The following is a 14,594-nucleotide window of genomic DNA, read 5'->3' on the forward strand; positions in this document are numbered from 1 at the left end:
TGTTATGAAGAGCATAGTGAAGTGCTTATTTATATCCCTTTATGATTACAATGTGTTTTGTATCACAATTCATCTATGTGCTATTCTAGTGATGTTATTAAAGTAGTTTATTCCTCCTGCACGGTGTAATGGTGACAGTGTGTGCATCCTGTAGTACTTGGCGTAGGCTATGATTGTGGATCTCTTGTAGATTATGAAGTTAACTATTGCTATGATGGTATTGATGTGATCTATGCCTCCTTTCGTAGCGTGAAGGTGACAGTGTGCATGCTATGTTAGTACTTGGTTTGGTTATGTTGATCTGTCATGCACTCTAAGGTTATTTAAACATGAACATCGAATATTGTGGAGCTTGTTAACTCCGGCATTGAGGGTTCGTGTAATCCTACACAGTTAGTGGTGTTCATCATCCAACAAGAGAGTGTAGAGTCTAGCATCTATCTATTTATTTATGTGATCAATGTTGAGAGTGTCCACTAGTGAAAGTATAATCCCTAGGCCTTGTTCCTAAATACTGCTATCGCTGCTTGTTTACTGTTCTACTGCATCTGTACTGTCCGCAATATTACCACCATCATCCACACGCCAGCCCTGGATAGCAAAGCACTTTTCTGGCGCTGTTGCTACTGCTCATACTTATTCATACCACCTGTATTTCACTATCTCTTCGCCGAACTAGTGCACCTATTTGGTGTGTTGGGGACACAAGAGACTTCTTGCTTTGTGGTTGCAGGGTTGCTTGAGAGGGATATCTTTGACCTCTTCCTCCCTGAGATCGATAAACCTTGGGTGATCCACTTAAGGAAAACTTGCTGCTGTTCTACAAACCTCTGCTCTTGGAGGCCCAACACTGTCTACAAGAATAGAAGGTCCAGTAGACATCAAGGAGGTAGGTTTAGGGGCGACGCGAGGGGCTCACACAACAGGCCGGCGCGGCCAGGGCTTGGGCCGCGTCGCCCTAGTGTGGCGTCGCCTCATCGCCCCACTTCGTAACTCCCCCGGTGTTCTGGAAGCTTCGTGGAAAAATAAGATCCTGGGCGTTGATTTCGTCCAATTCCGAGAATATTTCCTTACTAGGATTTCTGAAACCAAAAACAGCAGAAAACAGCAACTCGCTCTTCGGCATCTCGTTAATAGGTTAGTGCCGGAAAATGCATAAATATGACATAAAGTATGCATAAAACATGTAGGTATCATCAATAAAGTAGCAAGGAACATAAGAAATTATCGATACGTTGGAGACGTATCAGCATCCCCAAGCTTAGTTCCTACTCGTCCCGAGTAGGTAAACGATAATAAAGATAATTTCTGAAGTGACATGCTATCATAATCTTGATCATACTATTGTAAGCACATGTAATGAATGCAGCGATTCGAAACAATGGTAATGCAATGAGTAAACAATTGAATCATATAGCAAAGACTTTTCATGAATAGTACTTTCAAGACAAGCATCAATAAGTCTTACATAAGAGTTAACTCATAAAGCAATAAATTCATAGTAGAGGTATTGAAGCAACACAAAGGAAGATTAAGTTTCAGCGGTTGCTTTCAACTTGTAACATGTATATCTCATGGATATTGTCAATGTAAAGTAATACAACAAGTGCAATTTGCAAGTATGTAGGAATCAATGCACAATTCACACAAGTGTTTGCTTCTTGAGGTGGAGAGAAATAGGTGAACCGAATCAACATAAAAGTAGAATAAAGACCCTTCGCAGAGGGAAGCATTGATTGCTATATTTGTGCTAGAGCTTTGATTTTGAAAACAAGAAACAATGTTGTCAACGGTAGTAATAAAGCATATGCATCATGTAAATTATATCCTACAAGTTGCAAGCCTCATGCATAGTATACTAATAGTGCCCGCACCTTGTCCTAATTAGCTCGGATTACCTGGATTATCATCGCAATACATATGTTTTAACCAAGTGTCACAAAGGGGTACCTCTATGCCGCCTGTACAAAGGTCTAAGGAGAAAGCTCGCATTGGATTTCTCGCTTTTGATTATTCTCAACTTAGACATCCATACCGGGACAACATAGACAACAGATAATTCACTCCTCTTTAATGCATAAGCATTTAGCAACAATTAATGTTCTCATATGAGATTGAGAATATTTGTCCAAAACTGAAACTTCCACCATGAATCATGGCTTTAGTTAGCGGCCCAATGTTCTTCTCTAACAGTATGCATGCTCTAACCATTCAACTCATGGTAAATCGCCCTTACTTCAGACAAGACGGACATGTATAGCAACTCACATGATATTCAACAAAGAGTTGATGGCGTCCCCAGGAACATGGTTATCGCTCAACAAGCAACTTAATAAGAGATAAAGTGCATAAGTACATATTCAATACCACAATAGTTTTTAGGCTATTTGTCCCATGAGCTATATATTGCAAAGATGAAGAATGGAAATTTTAAAGGTAGCACTCAAGCAATTTACTTTGGAATGGCGGAGAAATACCATGTAGTAGGTAGGTATGGTGGACACAAATGGCATAGTGGTTGGCTCAAGGATTTTGGATGCATGAGAAGTATTCCCTCTCGATACAAGGTTTAGGCTAGCAAGGTTATTTGAAACAAACACAAGTATAAACCGGTGCAGCAAAACTCACATAAAAGACATATTGTAAGCATTATAAGACTCTACACCGTCTTCCTTGTTGTTCGACCCTTACTAGAAATTATCTAGACCTTAGAGAGACCAATTATGCAAACCAAATTTTAGCAAGCTCTATGTATTTCTTCACTAATAGGTGCAAAGTATATGATGCAAGAGCTTAAACATGAGCACAACAATTGCCAAGTATCACATTATCCAAGTCATTATTCCAATTACTACATGTAGCATTTCCCGTTTCCAACCATATAACAATTTAACGAAGCAGTTCAACCTTCGCCATGAATATTATGAGTAAAGCCTAAGGACATATTTGTCCATATGCAACAGCGGAGCGTGTCTCTCTCCCATACAATGAATGCTAGGATCCAACTTATTCAAAGAAAACAAAAACAAAAGCAAACCGACGCTCCAAGCAAAGTGCATAAGATGTGATGGAATAAAAATATAGTTTCTCTAGAGGAACCTGATAATGTTGTCGATGAAGAAGGGGATGCCTTGGGCATGCCCAAGCTTAGACGCTTGAGTCTTCTTGAAATATGCAGGGGTGAACCACGGGGGCATCCCCAAGCTTAGAGCTTTCACTCTCCTTGATCATATTGTATCATCCTCCTCTCTTGATCCTTGAAAACTTCCTCCACACCAAACTCAAAACAACTCATTAGAGGGTTAGTGCATAATCAAAATTCACATGTTCAGAGGTTACATAATCATTCTTAACACTTCTGGACATTGCACAAAGCTACTGAAAGTTAATGGAATAGAAAAATCCATCAAGCATAGCAAAACAGGCAATGCGAAATAAAAGGCAGAATCTGTCAAAACAGAACAGTTCCTAAAGATGAATTTCTAAGAGGCACCAGACTTGCTCAAATGAAAATTCTCAAATTGAATGAAAGTTGCGTACATATCTGAGGATCACTCACGTAAATTGGCAGAATTTTCTGAGTTACCTACAGAGAATTAGGCCCAGATTCGTGACAGCAAGAAATCTGTTTCTACGCAGTAATCCAAATCTAGTATGAACCTTACTATCAAAGACTTTACTTGGCTCAAAAATGCAACAAAATTAAGATAAGGAGAGGTTTCTACAGTAGTAACAACTTCCAAGACTCAAATATAAAATAAAAGTGCAGTAGTAAAATCATGGGTTGTCTCCCATAAGCGCTTTTCTTTAACGCCTTTCAGCTAGGCGCAGAAAGTGTGTATCAAGTATTATCAAGAGATGATGCATTAGATGCTCCATTATCTATAGTGGTATTAAAATATTTACCAATTTTAGGCCTATAATGTTTTGGTTTAGGCACCTTAGAGACGTACATGAACTTTTGCTCCTTACCCACATAAGCTTTCTCCTTAAACTTAATAGAAGAAAAAGTTGAACCTAAGGTTCCCATAGCTTCTTCAAGTTCACTAATCCTTTGGGTTTGATTATCATGAATAGCACAAGTTTCTAAGATGGCAATTCTCTCATTAACTCCACCTAGAGATTTGTCAAGTTTATCAGTGCTATTAAGTAATTCTCCCAACTTAGTCTCAATGCTTGGAAGATTTTGCTCTATGGTTTCTAACTTTTTCATGACATCTTCAAAAGAGATTTCAGTTTTAACTTTATTGATAGGTGGTATTCCAAATAGACTCTCAATAATGCAACTAGCTTCTAAAGCAGGAGTGCCTAGGAAATTACCTCCCGCGAGACAATCAAGAACATACCTATTCCAGCTAGAGATACCAACATAAAAATTCCTGAGTAGAATAGTGGTGGAGTGTTTCTTAGTGCACCTATTATGAGCATCACTAATTCTATACCAAGCATCTTTTAAACATTCTCCCCCTTGTTGCTTAAATGAACAAACTTCAACTTCAGGATTACTCATTTTATCAATAGTAAATAAAGCAAACTAGATAAAGTAAATGCAAGTAACTAATTATTTTGTGTTTTTAATATAGCAAACAAGACGGTAAATAAAGTAAAGCTAGCAACTAATTTTTTTGTGTTTTGATATAATGCAGCAAACAAAGTAGTAAATAAAACAAAGCAAGACAAAAACAAAGTAAAGAGATTGGATGTGGAGACTCCCCTTGCAGCGTGTCTTGGTCTCCCCGGCAACGGCGCCAGAAAACAGTCTTGATACGCGTACAGCACGCGACCGTTGGGAACCCCAAGAGGAAGGTGTGATGCGTACAGCGGCAAGTTTTCCCTCAGTAAGAAACTAAGGTTTATCGAACCAGTAGGAGCCAAGAAGCACGTTGAAGGTTGATGGCGGCGGAGTGTAGTGCGGCGCAAAACCAGGGATTCCGGCGCCAACGTGGAACCTGCACAACACAACCAAAGTACTTTGTCTCAACGTAACAGTGAGGTTGTTAATCTCACCGGCTTGCTGTAACAAAGGATTAGATGTATAGTGTGGATGATGATTGTTTGCAGAAAACAGTAGAACGAGTATTGCAGTAGATTGTATTCGATTAAAAGAATGGACCGGGGTCCACAGTTCACTAGAGGTGTCTCTCCCATAAGAATAAGCATGTTGGGTGAACAAATTACAGTTGGGCAATTGACAAATAAAGAGGGCATGACCATGCACATACATGTTATGATGAGTATTGTGAGATTTAATTGGGCATTACGACAAAGTACATAGACAGCTATCCAGCATGCATCTATGCCTAAAAAGTCCACCTTCAGGTTATCATCCGAACCCCCTCCAGTATTAAGTTGCAAACAACAGACAATTGCATTAAGTATGTGACATGGGCATACCCTTCGGGTACCCATTATTAGTATACCTGGCTCGGCCCAATATGGAGAAGACCAAATATGGAGAAGACCCAACAAGGCAACCCGAAGAAGTAGTCGACTAGGACTCTTGTAAAACCCTAGGCTGGTTGCATATATAAAGCTAGCCAGGGCACCCGAAATAGAGAGGCCAACAGATAGACAGAATATAGACAACATAGCTCCGCTACGGCGGCACCCTGAAAACATATCTATGATCATATACTGGATTGCTAGCAGCATGTAGGGATCCTTCACCGAGGGGACCCGAAGCTGGGTATGTCGTGTGCCTAATCTCGACCCCGGAATCTCCATCGTCGCTCTCTCCCGAAACCCAAGTCTACAATACGTAGGCATTGCCGAGGTGATCCCTCGTCAATTGGCGCCGTCTGTGGGGATCGCGGCGACTGGATTTTGTCATCCGGGCGAGAATCTTCGTCTTGTTCAAGAAACAGCAACTTCATGGCGACAGCAGAGTTGGCGATCCAATAGTTTGCAACGCGTGTGCGCACGCAGCTCCATCGTGGCGGAAAAATCTCCGCGTTGAATTCCTTCGGGAGCAGACGGAGACGCGGAGCAGCTAGCGAGGCATCATCCATCATCACGGGAAGGATATGGCAGCTATGTCCTAGAGCAGCACGTTGTGTGCACCACCAAGGCGAAAGTGCTCATGGCTTCATGAGTAGGAGAACAGAGCTCAACTCGGCGGCTTCGACACTGCATGTACATACCGGTCGACAGCGCATCATCATCTTCAACAAAGACTATTCATGACTCAGCGCCAAAATCAGAAGTAGACAACGTTACCTCATCTGATCATGGAGATACTGAAATAAAGATTTGACTGGTCTACTCGGTCGACCACGCCCGCCATCGCGCACTCATCATACTTGGGGGCTCATCCGTCGTGGATCCGTCGGATCGATTACGTCTTCTTCATCGACTATGTCGGCTACATCCACTACTTCCAGCCAGGCGTCGCACAACTACAGACCGTGTCCGCGGCACGACTTGCGTCCACATCGACGCAGCCGATAAAAAGCTAAGTTTTCCTTTTCCTCTAAGATTCAATTATTTCTGTATTTTCGCTACACCCGAATACTCGGGGTCTACACAATTGCATTATTATAACAAATTCATCCGACATCTGGGGCTGCGCTATTACTTCGTTACCACAAATATACTCGGTTACTTGGTGGATTTTTCTTTTCTTCGGCTCTGGATGTATCTTCTCCGGCTCAGTGGAATTATTTTCTTCGGCTCAGTGGAATTATTTTCTTCGGCTCAGTGGAATTATTTTCTTCGGCTTAATGGATTTATCTTCTTCAGAACAGTGGATTTATCTTCTCCGGCTTGCTGGATTATTTCTCTTTGGGTTATTATTGGTTCACTCTTATACAATATTACCCGATGCGTTTCCGGGACAATGGATTCATCTTCTATGGTTACTATTTGAACTATTTTCTTCGGATCAATGGATTCATCTTCTATCATATCAGCGGATTCATCTTCTATGATTATTACTGGATTCTTTGGGCCAGTGGATTCATCCTCTATGATATCGACGGATTTATTTTCAATATATGCTCTATATTTAATGGCGTAATCTTCAATATGGATTCATCTGAAATATTTCATCTGGGATTCATCTTCGTATATTATTGTCCATGGCTTCATCTTAAATGGCTTCACCAAATATGACGCCGCGACTCCATCAATTTATTTCGACGTCACGCCTAACGCTCGGGGGCTCGACAATGATTTCGCCTCGGGTCACGACTGCGACACAACAATCATGACATCACCTCAGCAACGCTCGGGGGCTCGGCTATTTCTTCATCAACAATTTCGCGGCATCCACTTTTGCTATTTGGTGGTTTCTACTTTGGCTAGATTTCTTATCTACACTCGAAGACTTCATCATGCATCGACTTCGTCGTGTCAAAAAAGCTAAGTGTTCTTTTATTTTGCACAAAGTTGATTATCATTTACTTTCGTCACACACGGGGGCTGTGCGGCATATATTTACTTTACATATCATAGAATTTGAGCATCTAACACCGCATGCGAAAAAGAGAGTCAAGGGAAAGATAGAAAAAGTTTGTTTATTTGTGCAGGAGAAAGAAAAATTCAAAGTATATAAGAGAGAACCCGACGAAATTGTCTTCAAGAGAGAACCCGACGAATTCAAAAGAGCACCCGACGAAATTTTATTCAAGGAGAACCCAAAAAATTATTTCCAAGGAGGTCCCGAAGAATTGTCCTCAGGGAGGACCCGAAGAATTGTCCTCAGGAAGGACCCGAAGAATTATCCTCAGGGAGGACCCAAAGAATTAGGGAGGACCCGACGAAATATTTTCCTGAAGGAGGAACTCGACGAAATTATCATCAAGAAGGAAAAAAAAACAAAAAAAAAAGAGAAGAGGATAGGCAAATCTTCGGGTCCATTGACTCGTCATTTGTTTCGAGCAAGAGCATCGGTGATGTACCCGACAATATTGAAGAACCCAATATATTCGGCTGTCTCATCACGCCCGAGAAAAATATAGAAGAACCCGCAAGATGGGTCATTGCATCAGCCGAACAAGGCACTTGACAAAATATTCTCAGAGCGCCAAAGTCGCGAACAATCTCTGAATGCCGCAAAACTCTGCGAAGGTAAGACCCCAGATCCGTTCTGTGTGGCGTGGCATCGCCAAAGACTGCGCTCTGCTACTTTTATCCGTATCAACAGATACGAAGAAAAATCCTAACGGACGCGTTAGGTACCCGATAAATATGACTGGGACTCGACAGAATGGTAAGATCTTAAGCGGCACCTGTCGAAGTTTACACCAGTATCCCGAGATCATGTCCAGGGACGTGATCTTGAAGTAGGTTTTTGCGGATTGCCACTAGAGCAGTTAACTAGTACCTGATCGGTCAGATGAACTAGCCCCAACTACCATTATCTCTTTACAATATAGATATCAATGTCAAATAAAAATAGCAACGGCCTGGATTCGATAAAAAGAGGGGCTGCGCTAAGTTCTTTATCGAGTAGTACAACTTGAGCCTATGCCTAGGTGCAAGCACCTGCCCATAGGCTCGGGGGCTACTCTTATCGAGAGCATTGTTCACTCTCCCGACAAGATACAAGAGGAAAAATTATGGGGTCGATTAAAAGCAAGTTGAGCCTACACCCAAGTGCAAACACTTGGCTGTAGCCTCGGGGGCTACTCCCATCGGGAGCGCTGGTCGCGCACCCGATAGAAAATAACTTCGACAGCATCTATGACAATCAAGGTTTGCAGACTCAACTCGATTCTACGACTCAAGTGGAGCCTACTCCCATCGGGAGCACATGGATTTCATCGAGTCCTCCAAAAATATAGTTAAAGTTCTTCATTGAGTAGTGCAACTTGAGTCTATGCCCAAGTGCAAGCACTTGCCCATAGACTCGGGGGCTACTCCCATCGGGAGCGCTGGTCGTGCACCCGGTAGAAAAATAACTTCGAAGATTGTCGACATCATCTACGCTACACATGATCTACGACATGGACCTCGCCTTGTATTTTCTTCGACTTCGGAACTGGTTATGCTTGGAGTTTCTACGCAAGTCTTCGACTTCCCTATAAACTCGGGGGCTACTGACATGGGCATACCCTTCGGGTACCCATTATTAGTATACCTGGCTCGGCCCAATATGGAGAAGACCAAATATGGAGAAGGCCCAACAAGGCAACCCGAAGAAGTAGTCGACTAGGACTCTTGTAAAACCCTAGGCTGGTTGCATATATAAAGCTAGCCAGGGCACCCGAAATAGAGAGGCCAACAGATAGATAGAATATAGACAACATAGCTCCGCTACGGCGGCACCCTGAAAACATATCTATGATCATATACTGGATTGCTAGCAGCACGTAGGGATCCTTCACCGAGGGGACCCGAAGCTAGGTATGTCGTGTGCCTAATCTCGACCCCGGAATCTCCATCGTCGCTCTCTCCCGAAACCCATGTCTACAATACGTAGGCATTGCCGAGGTGATCCCTCGTCAGTATGGTGCGTAATGTAATCAACAAATATATCTTTAGACATAGCATTGATGTTTTATCCCTAGTGGCAATAGCACATCCACAACCTTAGAGGTTTCTGTCACTCCCCCAGATTTAATGGAGACATGAACCCACTATCGAGCATAAATACTCCCTCTTGGAGTTACAAGCAAAAACTTGGCCAGAGCCTCTACTAGTAACGGAGAGCATGCAAGATCATAAACAACACATAGATAATAAATTGATAATCAACATAGCATAGTATTCCATATTCATCAGATCCCAACAAACACAACATGTCGCATTACAGATAGATGATCTTGATCATGTTAGGCAGCTCACAAGATCCAACAATGATAGCACAATTAGGAGAAGACGACCATCTAGCTACTGCTATGGACCCATAGTCCAGGGGTGAACTACTCACTCATCACTCCGGAGGCGACCATGGCGGTGAAGAGTCCTCCGGGAGATGATTCCCCTCTCCGGCAGGGTGCCGGAGGCGATCTCCTGAATCCCCCGAGATGGGATTGGCGGCGGCGGCGTCTCTGGAAGGTTTCCGTATCGTGGCTCTCGGTACTGGAGTTATTATCGACGAAGGCTTAAGTAGGCGGAGGAGGTAGGTTTAGGGGCGACGCGAGGGGCTCACACAACAGGCCAGCGCGGCCAGGGCTTGGGCCGCACCGCCCTAGTGTGGCGTCGCCTCGTCGCCCCACTTCGTATCTCTCCCGGTGTTCTGGAAGCTTCGTGGAAAAATAAGATCCTGGGCGTTGATTTCGTCCAATTCCGAGAATATTTCCTTACTAGGATTTCTGAAACCAAAAATAGCAGAAAACAGCAACTGGCTCTTCGGCATCTCGTTAATAGGTTAGTGCCGGAAAATGCATAAATATGACATAAAGTATGAATAAAACATGTAGGTGTCATCAATAAAGTAGTATGGAACATAAGAAATTATCGATACGTCGGAGACGTATCAGTCATCTCGATGGCGATTGCCGTAGGCATCCTTCTGCGCAGTGGAGACGCAATGCTCCGGGTTGGATTCCAACTTGCGCGAAGTGTCTGCCTTGCTCTGCTGCTTCATTGCTGAAGCGACAAGCGTACGGACGTAGTTGATGTCGATCTCCTCGTCCTTTTTCTTCAAGATCTCCGCAGCCTTCTGCATATTGTCCTTTGGAGTGGCCAATGGCTGCTGCTCGGTAGGAGTCGCGAAGGTGATCTTACGAGGAGCTATATTTTCTCGCCGGATTTTAACGACCTCCTGCTGAGCCTCAGCGATCTTGTCCTCCCAATGCTTCCGGAGTTGCTTGACTTTCACCAGTCCTTCGTCCACCTCCTGCTCGCGCTGGAGAAAGTTTTCCACGAAGACTGCGGCTTCCTTCCTTTCGTCCAGCATGGCGGTTGCAGTGTTGGCGAATTTTCTGGCTGTGGCCAGCATCTCCAGTCTTTTGGCTTCTAGCGCTTCTGCGTCTTCGGGAGTAATGGGTTTGTTGAGAATATCCGAGTGATAGATTGCGTCCATGCCTGCTTGTTCCACCATCTCTTCAGGGGACAGGACTTCCCTATGCGGTCGCTCCCGCGACATTGGAGATCCTTGACGGGATGGCTGGGGGTCGGAGTGGGTGTTTTCATCTTCTGATTCGTGTTGATCCAGTGCCGCCAAGGTTGCGAGAACCTGCTTAGGCTGGGCGGATTCAACTTCAGGTTGATCACCGTATCCGTATTCCCCTAGCTTGCGGTTGAATTCTTCAGTATCCATATGGAGGGGGTATCCCCGGAAATTGGGTTTAGGTTACCCAAAATTGACTCTTCAGCCGGAGTTCCGCTTTCTCCGACAGGCTCGTGCTGATCCGGAGCAGCGTTGTTTTCCGGTACCGCGGCCTGCTCGGGACCAGCTCCGGCTTCTTGAGGGGCGGTTCCGGCGGTATGGGCCAAGAAGTGTACGAAGTGACACCTTTGCTTCTCTAACACCTGGGAGGCCCAGGCGGATCTGCATTGGTCTTCCACCTTTATTTCCTGCTCAGGGGCGGATTGGGTGGGATTTGAAATTTCCAAATCCAAGGCGGAATCTTCCTTGGGAAGCTCCTGCATCTCAGATCGGATCTTCGCGACTGCGTCCTGCTCAGCGGCGGTCGTGTCAGCGTTACTTACGAGTGGGTTTCCGTCGGAATCGACGGTTTCCCCGATGAAGATATGTATGCCGCCAACTGGGACGATGGAGAGCTTGACGGGGTTTGTCTTAGCCGGAATCCAGCACTCATCCGGAGGGACGATCGGCAGATTTTCGGCGTAAAGGACGCGCCCCACAGCGATGGTGTCGTCGTAGCTTCCTATGGCGGAACCCTCCCGATTCCGGCCTCTAGACGCCGCAGGCCCCACAGTGGGCGCCAACTGTCGTTGCCTAATCGACGGTGGCTCAGAGGAGGGATCCTCACGAGGGGGAGAAGAAGTAGGGGCCATAGGGCGGAGTGCACACGGGACGGTGGTACGCGATTTACCCAGCTTCGGAACACCTGCACGATGACAGGGCCTACTGCTGCTTGTCTGGAATTATCTGGGCGCTTTCGCGATGTTACAATGAGTTGTGGTTGTGCCTCTAGGGCTCCCAGGATCCGGCTTATAAAGGCGCACAGATCTAGGGTTTACATGGAGAGTCCTAGCCGGATACAGGTTGCCTAACTACGGTACAATGTCTTGCCGTGCATGTCAAGGATCCGCCTTCCTCTGTACGTCGTACCGGATCCGGGTTCCTTAATGGGCCTTCATGGATCCGGGTTCCTCCTAAGGTCGGTCGGATCCGGCTTCCTTCTCCTGGGCTGGACTTCATCCTTCAGGATCAACAACAACTGGGCCGCCCGATGGGCCACATGCCACATCACCATCTGTGGGCCACCCAGGCTTGCCGGATCTAGGCACTATCGATGGTACACCCATGAAGTATACCCACAACAGGCCGCCACACTGAGAGGCGAGCCAAACCTCGTTGTTGTCAAGCCGGAGGGCATCGACCACCATCCCACCTCAACCAACAATGACGATCAAGATGGCACTGATCCTGGCCGTCAGCTCTATTGCAGCCTCGCTGGCCACCCGACTCCACCGCTGCCTCGCCGGCAGCTCAACCACGGAGCCTAGCCACCCTGCTCAACGCCAACTCCACACATCAGGGCGCAATGAAACCCGCACCTTCGGCCCGCGGTCGGGCCTGCTGGCCTGCCTACGCGAGCGCACGGGAGGGTTCCCTGCATCACCGCCGACGTCGAGCCAGCAACCAAGCACCATGCCTCGCTGTCGGCCGCTCCTCCACCCATTGCATCGTCCCGAATATGCCGACTCGGCTTCCCCTCTCCGGACCGCCCCCACAAGTTGGTCTCCCCCTACACAAGCAACAGACAACCCTAACGACATTCAGTGCTAGGGGCAGCACCGCCACGGCAGAGGCCGCCGGCTGCAGTGGCAAGGACTGCTTGCACGGGGAAGGGCGAGGCGGCACCAGTTTTCGCGCCCCAAGCGCCGCCTAGGGGAGCGACACGGGACGGGGGGGGGGGGGGGGTCCTTTTTTCGCCAAATGCCAAACACAAGTTCAAATATCCAAGTAATTTGTGACAGTTAAATGCCAGGAGTGTACTAGTATGTCGTAGTAATTCACATGTACATACAGTCATACATAAAAGCAAGCACACATAAAGGAGAAAGCCACAAAGGTAAGGAGAAATGAGGAGCAAAAGAACACCAAAAGACGCAGCTACATTAATCCACGCTCTTCCACGTGACATGAGGGAATGTGATTGACTGATTAGGGGTAAACAAAGCCTAAAAAGAGGGCCCTTTTCACCACCCTTCTAACTAACCAAAAGTCCTCAAACTAAAACTCAAGGACGTGAAAGGTGAAACACACACGACACACATTCACAAACACTATTGGAAGATCTCCGGAGCTTAACCGCCGCATGTCCTTGACACCTTGCTGAAATCCGCCCTCTTCTTTATCCTTTACCTTTATGGGAAGCTTCCAGTTCGGACCTCCATTTCGGCGACCAGAGGCCGCCAGGATGGGGATGGTAGCCAACTAGCCATGATAAGCTCCGGCGAGCTACTCAGCTTCGCCTTTCCCCAGGTCACCCCTTGACCGAAGCATGGGTGACTCGCAGTCGGACGTGGAAGCTCGGTGGAGCGACTCCTTGCAGTGCGCGATGGCGTCGGCGATGCTGTCCTGCTTCTCGACGGCCGAGTCGTCACGCCGTGCCAGCGAGCTTGGCCTAGGCGTCGCGGACAAGGCCGACCGGCATTTGCGCATGCGACGGAGCCCTCTCGCCTCGGCGACCCGTGGACTCGCGGCCGTGCGGAGCCGGCGCGAGAATTTTGCCAGACACCTCCGGATGACGTTGCAGGACGGCGCGCGCCTGCAGGTCTGCTCCGCGGCGTGGTGCTCGCCGTCTTCTGTCGCATGGGGCGGCGCGTTTAAGAACAGCCGGAGCGATTGCGCGCTTGCATAGGTGCTCCGGGCGAAACTACGGCGGCGGCTAGAACTCCGGGCGAAGCTGTGGCTCCCGCCATCGTAACGCGGTACTGCCTTCCGGGCATCGAAGCTGAGCGTGCGCATGGTGCCGATGCCGCGCTTACGGTCGCCGTGCTGCTGAGACGGTAAGTTGTCGGCTCTAGCCGGAGGCTCCGACGGGCAGAACTTTTGCGGCACGATGGGTAAGTGGGGCGAAGTGGAGCTGCTCCGCTGCAGGGACATGATGAAGTCGAGCACCGTACACTCGTCGTCGGAGTCGGAGAATGAGAGGCTGCTGGAGCTGGAGGAGAAGTCGAGGTCGAAGAAGCCCGCCTCGTCGTGCCGGCGCTCGGAAACCGACGACTCGATGATGATCGACGCGGCGCGCCGCGCCGCCAGGAGGCAGATGATCTTCATTTGGACGCGAGGCCAGGCGAGCGTTAGGGTCCTATCGTGCGGTGTGCTGCGATGGCGACACGGATGTGTGGGGCTATGGGCGAGTGAGCGGGCTTTTAACTGGTTTGCGTGGCCCGAAAAGAGAGGACGCGAGCAGGAAAAACAAGTTTGAAAGATCACTGACGGCATCGGTGGGGAGATGACGGGAAACAGAGCCGCCGATGCTGTCGATGTCCATGATTCCCTGTCCGTG

General features: G+C 47.1%; 1 protein-coding gene across 1 annotated transcript; it reads right to left on the bottom strand.

The window, feature by feature from the left end:
• Positions 1-13,162: 13,162 nt before the first annotated feature.
• Positions 13,163-14,365, bottom strand: LOC127327770 (uncharacterized). Its single transcript, XM_051354562.2, has one exon. The coding sequence runs from the start codon at positions 14,360-14,362 to the stop codon at positions 13,541-13,543; it is 822 nt and encodes a 273-aa protein (XP_051210522.2). The 5' UTR covers positions 14,363-14,365; the 3' UTR covers positions 13,163-13,540.
• Between the last annotated feature and the right edge of the window lie 229 nt (positions 14,366-14,594).

This window comes from Lolium perenne, chromosome 1 (genome assembly GCF_019359855.2).
Source record: "Lolium perenne isolate Kyuss_39 chromosome 1, Kyuss_2.0, whole genome shotgun sequence".
NCBI classification, from domain to species: domain Eukaryota; kingdom Viridiplantae; phylum Streptophyta; class Magnoliopsida; order Poales; family Poaceae; genus Lolium; species Lolium perenne.